Here is an 18,068-nt window from a genome sequence, read left to right as displayed (position 1 = left end):
AGACTCTGGGAGACAGTGAAGGACAGACAAGCCTGGCATGCTGCAGTCCATGGGGTCACAAGGAGTCAGACACAACTTAGTGAATGAACAACAACATCAAGCCACAAAAAGATGGAGAAACATTAAGCGCAGATTGTGAGGGGAAAGAAACCTGTCTGAAAAAGTTACACTCTGTATGATTCCAATGATACGACATGGAAAAGGTAAAACTATAGAGACAGTAGCTGCCTGGGATTGGGCAGGGAGGGGAGGAATAATGAAGAGGGTATCTCGAGCAGTGAGAATATCCTGTACAATATTATATGACATAATAATGATATAACAGTATATGATATTATATGATGGACTCCCCTGATGGCTCAGATGGTAAAGACTCTGCCCGCAATGCAGGAGACCAGGGTTCAATCCCTGGGTTGGGAATATCTCCTGGAGAAGAGAATGGCAACCCACTCCAGTCTTCTTGCCTGAAGAATCCCATGGATGGAGGGGCCTGGCGGGCTGTAGTCCCTGGGATCGCAGAGTCTGACACGACTTAGTGACTAACACTGATATGATGTACTGGTGGAAACATGCCATTATGCATTTAGCAAAACCCATAGAACCGTGCCACACAGAGTTAGCTCTAATGTGAACTATGGGCTTCAGTTAGTACGTACGGAGACTGACTCATCAGTTGCAATAAACGTATCACAGGTGTAAGATGTTAAATACAGGGAAACTGGTTGGGGGAAAGGAGCATTTAGAAACTCTGTATTTTCTGTTCATTCTTTTGTAAACCTAAAACTGCTCGGGGAAATAAAATCTATTACTTAAAAATAATAATAAATTTACAGATTCATCAAGGATGTACGTCTCATTTCTGTTATCTGTGGTTACACTGGTGACAGAATTTTGACAGATGTTCGATTTGATGGGTCAAGTATGGTCTTTTATAGTTGTTTTAATTGCATTGCCCATTTGTTCTACTTAGATTGACATGTTTTCCAGATCCTTGGACATTCCAGATTCACTTGTTATAAATCACCTGTTCATTTCCTTTGCCTGTTTTTTCAGTTGATTATTGATTTTTTAAGATGTGGAACTGTGGCAGCTTTTTTTTTTTAACGTGTTGCAAATGTTTTCTCACAATCTGTCATTTGTTTTTCAACTTGGATAATGATCTCTTTTGTCCCATTTGTTGTTGTTTAGCTACTAAGTCCTGTCGGACTCTTTGCCACCCATTAGAATATTTCAAATTTTGAAGGAGTTTAGCTGGGAAATGTGCTTCTGGGGAGACACATGATGTGATCTGAGCTAGACTTGCAGACGAAGCCCATTCCTCTGGCCAGTCTTGTCTTTTTTGCTCCTAATGCTCCAAGCTGAACCCAGAGCTCTCTGTTCCAGGGTGTCCATGGAGGTGCTTCTTGAGCATGTTCTGAAACTGGCACGGCTTTATCTAATGGGATGAACCTGGCTAAAGAGATTAGCAAGATGTCTTGTGGATCCCACTTTTAATCTGCCGCCTTCAGGCTGTCCCTCTTCGGTTGGGAAGGGAGTTACAGCGACAACGGGGAGGGTTGGCCTCTTCATGAGCTGTGACTCTGAGGTCCCTGCTCCCACTCGTGGGTTAACAGGGGTCCCGGGCTAGGGGGCACAACATGGGCAGCCCCCAGAGCAGCTCCCTGCAGCTTGGACCATCTGCACCTTTCCCAAGGCCCTGAGTCTTCAGCCTCCGGGCTTATTGAGGTCAGGAGTGAGAGCTGTGCTGTGGGAGGTTACCTGGACTGCACCCTGAAAGTATGGCGCTGCTGAAAGTCAAATTTGACCAGAAGAAGCGGGTCAAGTTGGCCCAAGGGCTCTGGCTGATGAACTGGTTCTCTGTGTTGGCTGGCATCATCATCTTCGGCTTAGGGCTGTTCCTAAAGATTGAACTCCGGAAGAGAAGCGATGTGATGAACAATTCTGAGAGCCATTTTGTGCCCAATTCCTTGATAGGGGTGGGGGTGCTGTCCTGTGTCTTCAATTCTCTGGCTGGCAAGATCTGTTATGATGCCCTGGACCCTGCCAAGTACGCCAAGTGGAAGCCCTGGCTGAAGCCGTACCTGGCCGTGTGTGTCCTCTTCAACGTGACCCTCTTCCTGGTGGCCCTCTGCTGCTTCCTCCTGCGGGGCTCGCTGGAGAGTACGCTGGCCCACGGGCTCAAGAATGGCATGAAATTCTACCGGGACACAGACACCCCGGGCCGGTGTTTCATGAAGAAGACCATCGACATGCTGCAGATCGAGTTCAAGTGCTGCGGCAACAATGGCTTTCGGGACTGGTTTGAGATTCAGTGGATCAGCAACCGCTATCTGGATTTTTCCTCCAAAGAAGTCAAAGAGTGAGTGGCCTCCAGTCCTGGGGTCAGAGTGATGCGGGCACAGAGATCCCAGCTCTGACTCCTCCCTGTTCAGTGCCTTTTCCTCCCCACTGGGCGCTCTGGGTATCCAACTTATTACTGGTGTGTGTGTGTGTGTGAGGGTGTACTTGATTGGACATATGGAATTGTCAATATTCTATCATTTTTTAACCTATAAAATTAGCAGCATTGTACGGTTCAACCTAATGTTCAGCTAAGACGGGAGGACAGTGTCAAGTTATAGAAGCAGCTTGAATGTGGGTGGCCAGGGGAGACCCAGCCAGGACTGTGTCTGCTTCATACAGAAGAGACGGGTCACATATGCTGAGATGGTATCTGGTTGCTTGTCTCATTCACTCAAAGTGAATGGATTCAGTCCTACAAGCATAAATTTCTGGGCTGTTCCCTTGTTTTCCAACTTTTCAACCCTGAGCATCCATTCTCAAAGTGTCTGTCCCTGGATATGGTGGAAAGAGCAGAGGGTGGGGGCAGTCAGGGGGTCTGAGCTATAGCTTTGTCTCTACTGTTCATTAGACGGCGACCTTGGACAAGGCATTTGACACCTTGGGCCCCCTGCTTGACCATCTCTCTCTTTTTAAAATTACTTATTGTGGTGCCGGGTGTTCGTTGCTGGGCATGGGCTTTCTCCAGTTGCGGCAAGTGGGGTCTACTGTCTACTCTCCAGTTGAGGTGTGCGGGCTTCTTACTGTGTGGCTTCTGTGTGGCGCACAGGCTCTGGAGTGCACAGGCTTCAGTAGTTGTGGTTCATGGGCTTAGTGGCCCCACAGCATATGGAATCTTCCCTGACTAGGGATTGAACCTGTGTCCCCTGCATTGGCAGGAGGGTTCTTAACCACTGGACCACCAGGAAGTCCTGTTTGCCCATCTTTTAAATGAAGGCACCAAAATACACAACCTTGGTGATTATCTCCTAGCTCTGTCTAGAGCCTGGCATACAATGGGTGCTCAATAAATGCCTGCTGGTGTTTACTACTTAAGTAATAATAGTGCAACTTGATAAAGTGTTTCTAAAATGTTCTTGGCTTGTGTAAAAGTAGAATCCTGAGGGGGATGAAGGTAATGTTGGGGAGGAGACGCTCACCCTTTGTGTTGACCCTGGCATACCCCTCTTCCCAGAGACCCACTATTCGAGCCTTGAGTCACTCTCCGGGGAAAGGCCGGCCGGCCCTGCACCAGCTGCTCTCCCCCACCTCTTCTTTCTGTCTGACTCTCCCCATCCCCTGGCTGAGGCTAGGGTTCAGTTGCTCCCCCAGGTGATTCATCCTCTGAGTGAGTCAGGGGGGCGTGCACCTGGGACACTGGGCACACTGGGTGCAGGATGTGGGTGAAGCCCAGACAACACTGGTGAACCCCAGATGGAAGGGAAGTCAGAATGAAGGTCACTGCTTGGGACTGTGTTTTCTCTGTGGGAGGGGATTACTTCTATAAATCCCTTATCAAGGAGGCTTGTAAACCACTCTGCCCTTCCTAGGGGACAGGTCTGCAGACGCATGATTTATACATGTCGCCCCAGAAGGGTGTGAAGCAGAAGGACAAGCAGAGTTCTGGGGGCTGGGGAGAGTGGGGAGAATGGGAGTTGATGGTAGAACCAGCTTCTGTGATGGGCAGCAAGGGGTTTCTCATCCTGTCATTTTCCTTGAATGTCTTCTGCAGGGTCAGTCCTTGACAAGACTTACAGGATCTCTCTGTAATCCCCAAATCCCCTTCTGTCCCAGGGTAGAGCAATGTTCCAGGCTGCTCCACTCCCAGTGGTTGGCATATCCAACTTGTCGGGCCAGCATTAAATTTGGTCAAAATCACCTCAGTGCCCCATACCAACTTATTGGTGTGAAACTATCCTAACTCCACTGACTTGGAAAAAGTTTTCTCTGCTGCACACACACACATATGGTCACAACATTAAGAGAAAGTGAACATCCCTAACTGGGCCTGGCACTTGTGGGCTCAGCCAAGCATGGACAGATGGTTGGTTTTGGGAGATTTCTCACAGGAATCTTTAAGGTCAATGGCTGGTTCCTGAAGGCTCATGATCATGGAGATCAAGTGGAATAATGCAAGATGTTTTACAAGTTTACAAGCCTTTGACCCACCCCCGCCCCTTCACTCCAGCCTGCCCTGTTGCTATGTTGCTGGGGCTTTTGGGAGGAAAAGCATCCTTATTTTGTGGGCACAAAACCTCTCCTGGGGGGTTTGTATTATTTTTAGTTGTTGTTATCTCTATCTTGTAGAAATTTGAGCCTCAGAGAGGTTAAGGGATGTTCCTAAAATCTCACAGCAGGAAGTAGCAAGCTGGGACTGGGGGTGGGGTGGGACAGATTTTTGGAAAACAAATAAACCAGCTTTATGGACAGTATACTCCACACACCACACGACTCACCCATCTAAAGTGAGCAATTCAATGGTTTTTAGGATATTCACAGAGCTGTGCAACCAGTACTGAGGCTGATTTTAGAATGTGTTATCATCTCGCAGAGAAACCCTGCACCCTTCAGTGTTCACGCCGACCTCCCCTGCCCCCAAGTCCGAGTAGCCACTACTGCACTTTCTGTCTCTATAGGCTTCCCTGTTCTGGCCACTTCATTTTGAATGGAATCATGTGGGATGTGTCCTTTGGGGTCTGGCTTCTTCGGTCAGCGCCCAGTTTTCAGATTTCATCCATGTTGCAGCGGTGTCAGCGCTTGTTCCTTCTGCTGGGACGCTGTCCTGCTGAGGGGAGGGCCAGCTCTTGACTCTGCTCTTTCCACTCTGCCCTTTCCAGGCCACGTCGTAGCCGTTAGATGGGTGCTTGTTCCCTGATGACTGAAGCCTCTGGAGGGGGCTTGTTTGCCTCAGGTCGTCCTTCGTCCTGTCTGTCTTGTTCTTTCCTTCCTTCTCCAGAGGCACAGTGGAAGGTGTAGGCAGACACGATACAGGCTCTACAAACACCGGTGGATCACAGTGGGATTCCTATCCTTCTGTGCCTGGATCTCAGATCATCATGAGGGCCCCCCAGAAACCAGGACCCCCTCCTGAGACTCCCCGTGGGCTGTGGCACCCGGGACATGACTGTGCTCCATTCTCCTGTGTTTACTTTCTCTCTCCCTCCCTGGCTTGGTGGTCCTGAGCAGGGGAGGGGGCTGTTATAACTGGGGGAGGTCCTCAGAGGAGTCCAGGAATGCCGCCTCCCTCAGAGACTCTTGAGTCTTCAGAGCAACGAATTGGGATATAGATTTGTAGTTCTTACCCAGAACTGATTTTATTGTTATTATTTTTGCATTTCAACTTTTACTATGGAAAATTTCAAGCATTCACAGAAGTAGAGAGATTATAAGAGATCCCCATGTACCTATCACCTTACTTTGATAAATGTAAACATTCTCCCTTTCTCGTTCCATCAATACTGCCCTCGCTCCCCCAAAACACACATTTTCCCTGGTCTGAGTGTTAAGAAGCAAATCCAGGGCATTGTATCCTCCTCCCTGTAAATACTTTGGGAGGAATTGCTAAGAGATAAAGAGGGTTTGGTTTTTTTGCCTTTTTGTTTTTAACAGATGCACAATAGTAATCATGTCCACTAACACTGCTATCATCTAATACCCTGTCTGTGTTCAGTATTCTCTGATTGTCGCAAGATGTCTTTTACAGTTGGTTTGTTCAAATCAGGATCTCAATCACACTTTGCATTTGGTTGTTAGGAGACCTAACAACCTTTCTTACTCTTAACAGTTACCTTTTTCACGCCACGTGCATCTTGGAGGAAGTCAGCCACTTGTCCTGCAGAATTCCTCACATTCTGGGCTTGGGTCGTTGCAGCCAAGAGCTGTCGTCATCTAACATGTTCTGTCTCCTGTGTTCCTGTGTAAACCAGTGGGGCTAAGGTGTGGCTGGATTCAGGTTCAGTTTTGGTAAGAACACCCAGTAAGTTGCTGCTATGGCGCCAGGTGAGACATGAGGTCTTCAACCAGTTTATAATAATAATTCTTTTTTGTTCACGCCACTGGCATGTGGGGGTCTTAATTCCCTGACCAGGGATGGAACTGTGCCCTCTGCAGTGGAAGCATGGAGTCTTAACCATTGAACCACCAGAGAAGTCCCTATAAGCATTCCTTTAAGGCTTCTTCCTGTTTTCATGACAAGCTGAGCTTCACGGTCTTAGGATGAGAGGCAGAGCATGAAGAAGCTCAGAGGCCTTGGCACCGTCAGCCTGAGGGAACTGTAAGCCAGGAAGGCCTGGCCTGGGGCCCTCGGTCTGAGGGAGAAGCTGGCACTGAGCTCTTGCACTTTGCCGTCCTTTCCATGGAATTCACAGGACAGTAAACTCTTCCTAAACAATTAAGAGATATCTCGAAAATTCTGGACCTTGGCTTGGAGATCCCTGATGACAGGGCTGTGTCTCCCCTCAGACCGGGGCTCCCTGAGGCGGGGCTGTGTCTCCCCTCAGACCGGGGCTCCCTGAGGCGGGGCTGTGTCTCCCCTCAGACCGGGGCTCCCTGAAGATGGGGCTGTGTATCCTCTCAGACGGGGGCTCCCCAAGTACAGGTCTGTGTTTCCCGCTGAGACTGGACTCTCTGGTGCAGGTCTAGATCTCTCATTGGGTCAGTTCTCCCTGAAAGCAGCGCAATGTCTCCTCTCAGACTGGGGCTTCCTTGGGAAAGGCTGGGTCCGCTCCTTTCCCTCTGCCCTTCAAAGAAATACTAATACTGCACTTGCTGTACACCAGGTTCTATGTGTGTATTAACCCAATTAATCCCCACCACACCACTGTCAGAGACTGTATTGTCATTTCTCAGGTGAGAAAACTGAGACTCTCATAGGTCAAGCGATTTGCCGAGGTTCCACAGGTGTCACTCAGCTGGCATGAGGGCTGGGAATTGACTCATTATCAGTTTACATTCCTGGATCCCTCCTCTCCCCTCCCCTGCTTGTTTTCATATGGTGTTCCTTATTGATTTATTAATTCACCTACTAAATTATATTGTTTTTTCCAGGAAAATTCCAATGTGATGATTTTCCCAAATTGTATCTTGGCTGTGAGAGAGTGAGCTAGAACAAAGCCTTACCTTAATCAAGACCACTACAACCCTTGGTGAGCCCTGAGCAGAGATTTGTAGCCTGGGAAATACTCTGATATAAATAGCCAGCTCACCAACTAAGGAGCTCTCCTTTGCCTGACTTTGCCTTAAGAGGGTGAGTGGAGCCTTAATCTGTAGTTGGAACCAGGGCAAGTGCTAAGTAAACAAGACAGTACTCCTGAGGGACAGGGAGGGCTAGTTCCAGAGATAAGGGACCCCAAGAGGTCCTAGGCTGGGGGAACCCCAATGTCAAGCCAGGGCTGCCCTCCCTTGGGCCCCAGTATGCCTCAGGGAGGATGAGGCAGGTCTGCAGGCCTTACCCCAGTCGAGGGAAACCTGGAGAGTACACAGGAGAGATGCTGGTAGACAAGGAAAGTCTCCCGGGACAGGGAATGGTGGGGAGAACTCACACCTTTCTAGGACGTTTAGCTAGAAAAGGCTTCCCTGGTAGCTCAACTGGTAAAAAATCCGCCTGCAATGTGGGAGACCCCGGTTTGATTTCTGGGTCTGGAAGATCCCCTGGAGAAGGGAATGGCTACCCACTCCAGTATTCTGGCCTGGAGAATTCCATGGACTGTATAGTCCATGGGGTCACAAAGAGTTGGACATGAATGAGCGACTTACACTTCTCTAGTTAGAAAGAGCCAACAGGCCGCAAGGCCCTGGAGACTCTGAGGAAACTCTGAGGGGAGAGGAGGGAAACTGCTGTGGGCTGGTCTTCCACTTCCTGTGTAACTTGGGTGAGGGCTTGCCCTGCTCTGGGCCCCATTTCCTCCTTGGTAGAACAGTCGGGTGGGCTGCAGGGTCTCCCCAGATAGCCAAGAGTGGGGAGGAGCCAGCATTCTCTCAAAGCCTGTGTCCTGGGCATCTGCTGACTCCTCTTGCCCTCCCCAGTCTCTGACCGTCCCACCTCACACAGTCCAGAGCTCACATGTGAAGATTTGGGGCTCAAAGGCCAGCTATCTGTGCTCTAACCCATTGCCCTCCATGGGGATGCTGGGGCCGGCCTAGGTGGGAGTGGGTTCCAGGGGTTGCCTGCAGGTCAGAAAGAGGGACGAACAGCATCTGTGTTTGGGGACCAGGGCTGTGGGGGCAGCTGGCCCCTCAGGATGGGGCTGGGAGCCCCAAGGTGAAGGTTGCTGCTCCAGGTCCCCCACTGGGACCACCCCGGCCAGCAGAGCTTGGTACCACACGGGGCTGTTCAGACAGCTGCTCCCAGGCACTCAGTGCAGGTGAGCTTCAGCAGCGACCCCTCCTGTCCTTGGACAAATGCTGCCCAGCCCCAGCCGAGGGCCAGCGGGGAGCTCTGCCCTTGAGGTCTGGGTCACAGCAGGGGCTCCGCCTCTTCTCCACAGCCAGCAGGGCCCATGCCACCCGCTCATGCGTGACTGCTCCCCAGTGGAGTAGAGTGGTCTACTCCACCTCACAGCTGCTCCCTGAGGACACACAGGGCTCCTGTGAAAGCTCTTGTTCAGTCACCCAGCCCAGCCCCGGCCCAGGAGTCCACATTTCCTGCACAGTTAATATGTACCAGGCACTCTTCTAAGCCTTTTTACATGGATCCCTTCACACAATCCTCATGTCAAGTTCATTTTACAGATAAGTAAGCTGAGACCCACAGGGGTAAAGAACTGGTCCAGAGGGATGGATCTGGAGTAAACTAAGGCTGTCCTGGTCGTATCATGGTCCTAGTCCTAGAGTACCTGTGCATCCAGGGCCAGCTGTGCTGTGGGTCCTGTCCATGAAGCAGAGGCCAGGGACTGCAGGGAAGGTGGAAATACGGTCGCCACGACCCAGGCGAGGATTGTTCTGGAACCAAGGAGGCCACATTGTGCAGTATGGTATGGTCTTAACCATACCGATCAGCAGTTATGGTTCACCAAAAAGAAACCACAAATGGATCTTAAAACATATCAAAAGATTCCCAATTTCACTTATAATGAGAAAAAAAAGAAATTTAGAACAACTTTGGAGATATTATTTTTCATCTATCAGGTTTTGGCAAAGATTAAAAACAGGACTTGTGTGGGTGTGGCCAGTGGAGATGTCACTGTACAATCCCCCAGAGAGAGACGGCAGAGCTCGGGTGCAACCACAGATGGGCCCTGATGCAGAGACGCCTCTCCAAGCAACTGCTGCTCTAGATTCAGTCCCAGTATGTGAACTGACCCATGCTTATATTGACACAAAACTGGGAGAATCTCCGATGTCCATCAGTAGGGAATTTGATAGTACCCCATGGGCTATCTGCACACTGGGGATACCATGCACCTCATTAAAACTCGGAGAACACTCCCCACTGATAGATATAAAAGATCTCCAAGGTATTGTTAAGGGAAAAAATAATGGTTTAAGGCAGTGTCATTATAATGTGACTATTTCGGTAAAAACAAAACAAATAGGAAGAATTTTTGCAAAAATCTGAATTTGCTTGTCCATGTGTGAGGCCTCTGTAGAAGGACAGACAGAGCTGGCCACAGAGAGGGCACTTGGAGGCCAAGAGACAAGAGAGTGGGAGAATTTTTTCAATCAAGGAGATATTACTTAGAAGCTAAACATTAACATGTTTTTTTCTGGCTGAGTGGCATGCAGAAACTTAGTTCCCTGACCAGGGATCGAACCCATGCACCCTGCAGGGGAAGAATGGGGTCTTAACCACTGGATCTCCAGGGAAGTCCCTGAACATCTTTTAATTTTTTAAAAAATATTTATTTATCTGGCCGTGCCAGGTCTTAGCTGTGACACATGGGATCTAGTTCCCTGACCAGGGATTGAACCCAGGCCCACTGCATTGGGAACACAGTCTTAACCACTGGACCACAAGGGAATTCCTTGAACATCTTGTTAAGAGTATAATCAGTTACCATTTCAATGAATATTGTTGGAAATAATTTCTATTATGAATAATTACATGCTCCCTATTCTTATGCTGTAAAAGTCTGCTGTTATTATGTAATACCTTACAATTAAAAAAAGTTAAACTTTAAAAAAAACTGTTTTCACTCAAGATAACATGCACATAATCAAGTGTGCAAATCTTGTGTGCAGCTACATGAATTTTTTTTTTTTTGGCTTTGCCATGAGGCTTGTGGAATCACAGTTCCCTGACTATTTTAATCACTGGACCACCATGGAAGTTCCTGAACATCTTTTAATTTTTTTTTTAATTAAAAAACATTTATTATTTATTTGGCTGTGCCAGGTCTTAGCTGTGGCACTCGGGATCTTCGATCTCTGTTGTGGCACGTGGGATCTAGTTCCTTGACCAGGGACTGAATCCAGGCCCACTGCATTGGGAGTACAGTCTTAACCACTGGACCACCAGAGAAGTCCTTGAACATCTTTTTAAGAGTATAATTAATTACCGTTTCAATGAACATTGGAAATAACTTCTATTATGAGCAACTACATGCTCCCTATTCTTATGTTGTAAAAGTCTGCTGTTATTATTTAATAATGCCTTGCAATTAAAAAAAATAAACTTTAAAAAACAAATTTTTTATTCAAAATAATGTGCACATAATCAAGTGTGCAAATCTTAAGTGCACAGCTACATAAACTTTTAAAAAATTTTTTTGGCTGCACCATGAGGCTTGCGGAATCACAGTTCCCTGACTAGGGATTGAACCTGTGCCCCCTGCAGAGAAAGTGCAGTTTTAATCACTGGGCCACCAGGGAAGTCCCTGCCCCCTTTGAATTCTGAATCCACATAAATGCATGGTGTGCTCTAACCAAATATAAATAAACAGAGAAATGTGAAAGTTGTGCAAGCTGCATTCTTCAGGTGAATACGGCTCTTCCACCCAGTGGGGAAGGGTGGGGCAGAGCTCACTGTGGATGGAGAGCAAGCCATGAGGAAAGACTCATTCCTTGCCCCTGCTGCAAAGGCCCAGGGCAAGAGCAAGCCTTCTGGAAACATCTGCTAGGCAGAACTGATCTGGTCAGAGGGGGCGTTGGTTGGTCCCCAGAGCTGTGAAGAGATGAGGTTAGAGAAGGGGCTGGGGGCTAATGTTGATGGTCACGAATGCCAGGCAGAGCCTTGTCTCACATTTACCACCTTTCCTGCAGCTCTCAAGCTGCCAGCCTGGCACGGCTCCAGGAAATCACTACATGCCAGGCCCTGGCAGCACATAGCGTTGCTGGGTGATTTTTTTGCATAAATCTTTATTTTGGACTTTATAAAAACTGATGTGGTGCTCCATAGAAGGGGTCAGATGTTGTCTACAGAGCACCATCCATGTTCTGACACACATAATAGCTTCCAGGAGCACAGAGCTCATGTTGATCTTGCGTTCAGTTGGGTTAAAACAACGGGCAATAAAAGAATGAACACATTCCTCTCACATCACAAGCGTATGTGATTCACTCTTGTCTAAATGACCCGTCCTGTGACTTCCTTCCTATCTACACTGCTAGTTATCCCAGGATCTTGAAGAAACACTGAACCTCTAACAGGCTACCCTCTAGCAGATCAGTGCAGAGAACAGCACTCTCGATCTCAGTTTTACCAAAGGTTATTCAGAGGCTTCCAGGGCATTTCAGGATCGGCAGGTCCATAGAATCCTTGAAATGTCTTGTAAGATTTTGTTGAATCTCCATTGCTATACAAGGGCTAGAATACATATGTTCCTTATTTACTTGCTTCTTGGTTTATCATCTGGCTCAACCCTCTAAACATAGGCTCCAGGAAGCTGCGGCCTTAGCTTTCTGGGCCACTCATCTATCTTCAGCAGCTGGAATAGTGGCTGGCATGTAGCTGATGAATAGCAAATTAGTTCTCAAGAAGAATGAGTGAATGAATATCCCAGATTTTCAGAGATGAGAGATGAGAGAAACTGGCACCTGCTGAGAAGTCCAGGAGGCCGGTCTCAAGCCATCTATCTGTTTCTTCTGCAGTCGCATCAAGAGCAATGTGGACGGGCGGTACCTGGTGGACGGCGTCCCCTTCAGCTGCTGCAACCCCAACTCACCGCGGCCCTGCATCCAGTACCAGCTCACCAACAACTCTGCACACTACAGCTACGACCACCAGACGGAAGAGCTCAACCTGTGGCTGCGTGGCTGCAGGGCCGCCCTGCTGAGCTATTACAGCAACCTCATGAATACCATAGGTGCTGTGACGCTCCTTGTCTGGCTCTTTGAGGTAGGCCCTGGTCAATGAGGGGGCAAGACGAGAGGGACTCACCTGCCGCACTGGGATTCATGGGGTGGAGCTGGGCCCGGGACTCCCTCCTGGGAGCCAGCGTTCTGCTGGCATGCAGGCAGGCCCAGGCTTGAACACTGGCACTTCCACTTTTTGTTTCTGTCCTACCACTTAAGGAAGAGTTGAAATTCATTGCACATAAAATCAATCATTTTAAAGCAAACAATTCGGAGATATCTGGTACGTTCACAGTGTTGTGCGACTACCACCTCTATCTTGTTCCAAAATACTTACACCACCCCTTCAAAAAAACCTCATATTCATTATGCAGTCAGACCCCTCCAGCCCTCCCGCTAAGCCCATGGCAACCACCCATTTTTGTTCTGTCCTTGTGGCTTTATCTATTCTGGACATTTCATATAAATGGAATCATGTAATATATGACCTTTCATGTCTGACTTCTTTCACTTTGAATGTTTTTGAGGTTCATCCTGTGTCTCCACTTTTTGCACCTGAGGTCTCAGAAACTTGTTTAACCTCTCTGTTATAGGGGGCTGACAGCACTTAGCTCTGGGGCTACTGGGAGGCAACAGGAGTTACAGGCACATTGACTTGTGCTTCTCTTGAAATTCTGGTAGCAGTTTACCTGGTATTCTGATTATCTGTAGGTTCATTTTCCATCACCTTTTGGGTTTAATTCCTCTCTGTAGCTGCAGGGCTTGGGATGTAGCAAGCCCTCATTCATTCATTTATTGAAGAAATAATTCTCAAACACCTGAGTGCTGGGCGCTGTCCTGGGTGCTGAACAAGAGCCCATGTCAAGGAGGGGTAAACTGAGGTAGAACAAAGGGTGACTCATGGGCTCCTGCTTTGAGCTGACAGCAGGAAACCCAGTCTACAGAAGCTAAATTTACAAAACCAGAAATATTAGGTGAGGAAACTGCCCATCAAAGAAGATTCACTGAAAGTTTCCTTTAAGTAAGTCTATCTTTAGTGCTATGGAAATTCACAAGTAGGTGTGCTCTCACCTGAGACTCACCACTTCTAACTCACCATGAGGGATTGAACTGCCTGTTGAGAGGGGATGAGATGGGGAGGGAGGCGTTCTTCTCACACTGAGGCAAACGCAAGCATATTCACGGAGATTTATTGGTCCCTGGCTCCTTGAGGCAGAGTCTTAGGAATGAGTGGGTACAATGAGGAGAAAAGGTTAGGAGGCAGAATGAGGATAGAAGGTTAGAAGATCGCACCCCTTGAAAACCCATGAAAAGAAGACTGAAAGGACAACTGAAGTTAGTGGGAAAATGGAGTTCCACTGGCTGCCTCTCCGCTTACCCACTTTTCCAGAAATCTAGCAACTGCTTAAGAAGAGGAACAGTTCACTGGGAACAGGGAGTTTGCATGCCCCTGACTTTTGGTTGAGGCTTTTAGTGGGCAGACTCTGAGATGGGCACAAGGGTGGCTGAGCTGATAAGATTCTGCCCTCAGCCTTGCCCTCCTGGGTTTCACAATCCAGTGAGGATATGACACCTCAATACTACTACTAGTGCAAAATTCATAGTGTGGCAGGAGGCCTTCTTGAGGAAAGAAGGAAAGAATCAGAATGGGCATGTGGGTACCAGGAGGACTTCCTGGAGGAGGGATTTTTTTCACTGTAAAAATATCTTATTAAACTTTCAGTCAACAATAATTATAACAAAACCCTAAACCCACTAGTTACTATTATCATGCACTACCATAATTATAAAATACTCCCAGAGCATTCATTCACAGATGTCTACTGAGGCCCTGCCACCATGGGGTGCCCTTCTAGAGCTGCGACAGCAGGTGAACAAGACGCATCAAGGCCACTCCTGCCCTCGGGGTGGATGTTCTCTGTTAGTGGGCCTAGGCCTCTCACAGAGTTTGCTATACCATCAGAGGAAGAGTGCAAGCAAAGCAGGAATTTGTGTAGAAGTAAGTGGCCAACACAATACAGGGTTAGAAGAGCAGAAAGAATACTTACCACACTGCCTAATAACCAACTCCAGCTGACACTCCTATTCATCCTTGCTGTGCACGAGGTGCCATGCTCCACACACACTGAAGTGTCCCAGCACACCCATGGCACAGGCAGTACTTCATCTGAAACTCTGCAAACCAGACAAGTAAACTGAGACTTCCTGGTCACATGGTTGGCTAGGTGCCAGGGCTGAGGCTTGAATCCAGGCATTCTGGCACCAGTCTGTAGCAGTGACTGCCAGTGAACAAATCCAAACCAATCACCCACTCATCCCCATGCTAATCAGAATAACAGAAATAGAGGGAAACCATCTATTTCCTTGTTTGCAGGAAAAAAGATGACTTTTTATTCTGTCCAGCAAATAGTTGCTGAGCACCCAATATGTACCAAGCAATGCTAGGAATGAGGTGGGGGTGGGCACGGAGCCCAGGATTAATGCCCCCCAGGACAGGGGAGACCTAAGGGGAGGGGCAGCCCTAATACTCTAGGTAGAGAAAACGGCACAAGGTAAAACTGGAAAGCAGAAAGGCTGGGGTGGGCAGGATCCAAAGAAACCTGGAGTGACTGGAAAGGGAGGAGAACAGGGTCCTGCCACCGGTGGTGAGGTGAGGCGGGTCAGCGGGAGGTGTTTTGAGCACTCAGGCATGGCTGGGGCAGTCAGGCCCTCGTCAACCCAGACCCAACAGAGCCTTGTCTGAAGGGCCTCTGTGGCTTCTGGGTAGCGCCTGCCCCAGCTACTTCCCTGCTGCTGTAAGTCTCCTCTCCCCACACCAGGTGACCATCACCGTTGGGCTACGCTACCTGCACACGGCGCTGGAAGGCATGGCCAACCCCGAAGACCCCGAGTGTGAGAGTGAGGGCTGGCTTCTGGAGAAGAGCGTGCCGGAGACCTGGAAGGCCTTTCTGGAGAGTGTGAAGAAGCTGGGCAAGGGTAACCAAGTGGAAGCCGAGGGCGAGGATGCAGGCCAGGCCCCGGCAGCAGGCTGACAGCCCTGCGGCCCCCTCCCTTCTGAACACTGAAAAGTAGTGGACTCCAGGAACTTCGGATACCCCCCGGATCCCATCAGAATCTCCCAAAGAGGGCAGCTGTCTCACAGAGGCTCTTCTGGATGGTGGGATTTAATAGTCAGGGCCCCTAAAAACTTCTGTTGAATGAATGTCTCAAACTGTGAGTGCATGAGGCCTGCTCAGCCCCACCGCCCTGGACACACCCTCACGGTGGGCTCATGGAGGGCCTCTCAGCAGGTGACTCTGCAGTCAGGAATTCAGTTCTACCCTGAGGCTACTGGCCACAGCTGAGGCTGCTCTCCTTTCACAAGCTGGCCGTTCTGGTGAGCTCCAAGTTGCTTCATTCTATACACCAGGTGTCACTTGGTGCATAAGCCCACGAATTTGAAAAATGTACTGGACATGCTGTCAGTTTTTTCAAATGCAAAGACTGAGAGTCAGCCATTTTATGTAATTATAGATGGTGAGGGACAGTTATATTTTTTTAAGAGTAATGGTCTCTCCAAAGCACTGAGGGCTCCAAAGAGGAATTCTCAATCGTGAGGCAAGAGAATTTAAAGAGGGGATTATATCCCCCAGCAAAAACACAGCTTTTGTGTCACCTTCACAAGCCCTCAGCACTTAGCCAGGAGTGAGCCACGGGCTGAGGGAGCAGAGCTGCTGGCAGGTTCCAGATAACGTGCCGGTTGACCTCCTTGGGCCTGTCCGTGGAAGCGCTGGGTCTGCAGCAAAGGAGTAACAATGAGAAGAGTCTGCCGTTTGGAGACCGGGCCTCACCTCCAGTGGGCCCAGGGATGCCCAAAAGGTGCTGTGACAGCCCCTGGACACCATGAGCGGCCCGCAGTGGAGGGTGGAGTCCTCTGCAAGCTCTGTCCTGCTTCTTCCCCCAAATATCCATCCTGCAAAGGCTACTTCCCCAACACATTTGCGTTAAAGGTTCTTTGCGACTTCTCCTCTTCCCATGCTAGTGACTGCAAAAGTTTTCACGTCCCTCCGGAAAAAAGAGAGAACAGAAGCTCTCAGGGGAAGGAGGGAATGATTTCACTGCTGTCCTGAGTCTTCAGTGTGGACATGGTAAGACTTCTGGTCCAGCCCGGGCTGGGTGCTGGGGCTCAAACTCTCCCAGACCAGAAAGATGTTTGAATATCCTGTCAGACTTTAGTCCCAGGTTGAATTCAATTAGACTTCTGAGTGTGGAGACCAAGGAATGATCCACGTGGACAATACTGAGGGAGTCAACCCCTTGGATGAGGATCCTGGAGCTCTCCCCTCCCAGGGGTGCTGAGAACCATCAAGAAAATGCCACTCTAGGCCCGCACGCTTGATGATGCTGTTGACAGCTGTACAATAGACATTAAAAATTATATTATACAAAAATCAGCTTTGTTAAATGCCTGTCTTAAATGTATGTGCTAAATGTGTTTAGCACAGGAACCCAGATTCTTGTTGATACTTGCTAACAAAACCAAATGAATCCCGACACTGAACGGAGGCACTGCTCACAATCAGGGAGCTGTCTCAACAGCCTGGGCGTCACCTCACCTCTGATCTGCAAGAACAGGGGCCATCAGGTTATCCAAATAATCTCAACATTTCCTAGTATTTGGACCAGAACAGAATTTAGTATTTTAGTATGTGGAATCTCAATTTAGGGATTTAAGCAAAAATTCCAAATCTTCCCCCCCCCGCCCCCCGCTCTGGTCAGAATTTGAGCACTGTTGAGAGGATGAAGGGTGAACAGACCCTACAATAAATATCAGCTGATTCAGAGCAGACTGTGTAGGTAGACCACAGTGTACTGAATTAAGAACATGCAGACGACAAACTGCTGGAGGAGGCGGCAAAAGACACAATGCAGGAAGCTCCCTCAGCATCCCACCTCCCACTCCAGGGAGGTGAAACCACTGGAGGCAGCTTCAGTGTGCTCACACAAAGGGAGTAAACTCACAGTCTATTAGGTTGGGGCTGTGGACTGAGCCAGTGGAAGGGCGGTCCTTCACCCCAGGTCACGAGAGCAGGAGACAGAGAACAGGGCAGTGAGCACCCGTTATGTAAGAGCTGGTTGGGCTGGGCTCCATCTTGAGTGTTTATTTTAAAAGGAGCCTCGGGATAAGCAAAGTAGGAATACCGGGAGAGGGAAACCTAAGCTCAGGTCTTTGTCTGAATGTCCTGAGCTGGGCTGTCACACGGCAAAATGATTAGGCAGCAACTCCCGACAGCTGCTTTCTTATCACACAGACTGCATCTCTGACTGAGGTGGATGCCATCCTCACAGTCTTCTTAGGTAGCTGCCAGAGGAAACTGCCCATCTTGTTTGGTCTTCCACAAGTGCCCAGCAAGACCGGGACCACCTTTTTCCTGTGTCTAACCTCAGTCTTTCTTTGGGCTAGCGTAAGTTCATTTCTCCCAAGGGACTCTGCTTTTCAAATCTTGCCAGTTAACCCTGGTTGGTGAGAAATAAAGACA

At 48.8% G+C, this 18,068-nt stretch overlaps 1 protein-coding gene across 1 annotated transcript; it reads left to right on the top strand.

Moving 5' to 3' along the window:
* Nucleotides 1–1,778: 1,778 nt before the first annotated feature.
* On the top strand, nucleotides 1,779–15,581 carry PRPH2 (peripherin 2). The gene is made up of 3 exons (XM_055405928.2): nucleotides 1,779–2,359; nucleotides 12,346–12,592; nucleotides 15,369–15,581. Exons 1-3 carry the CDS (start codon nucleotides 1,779–1,781, stop codon nucleotides 15,579–15,581), a joined length of 1,041 nt encoding a protein of 346 aa, XP_055261903.1.
* Nucleotides 15,582–18,068: the final 2,487 nt, after the last annotated feature.

Source organism: Moschus berezovskii, chromosome 23 (genome assembly GCF_049115385.1).
Source record: "Moschus berezovskii isolate FMDL1 chromosome 23, NW_MosBer_1.0, whole genome shotgun sequence".
Lineage (NCBI taxonomy): Eukaryota > Metazoa > Chordata > Mammalia > Artiodactyla > Moschidae > Moschus > Moschus berezovskii.
This window is presented reverse-complemented; position numbering and strand designations above follow the sequence as displayed.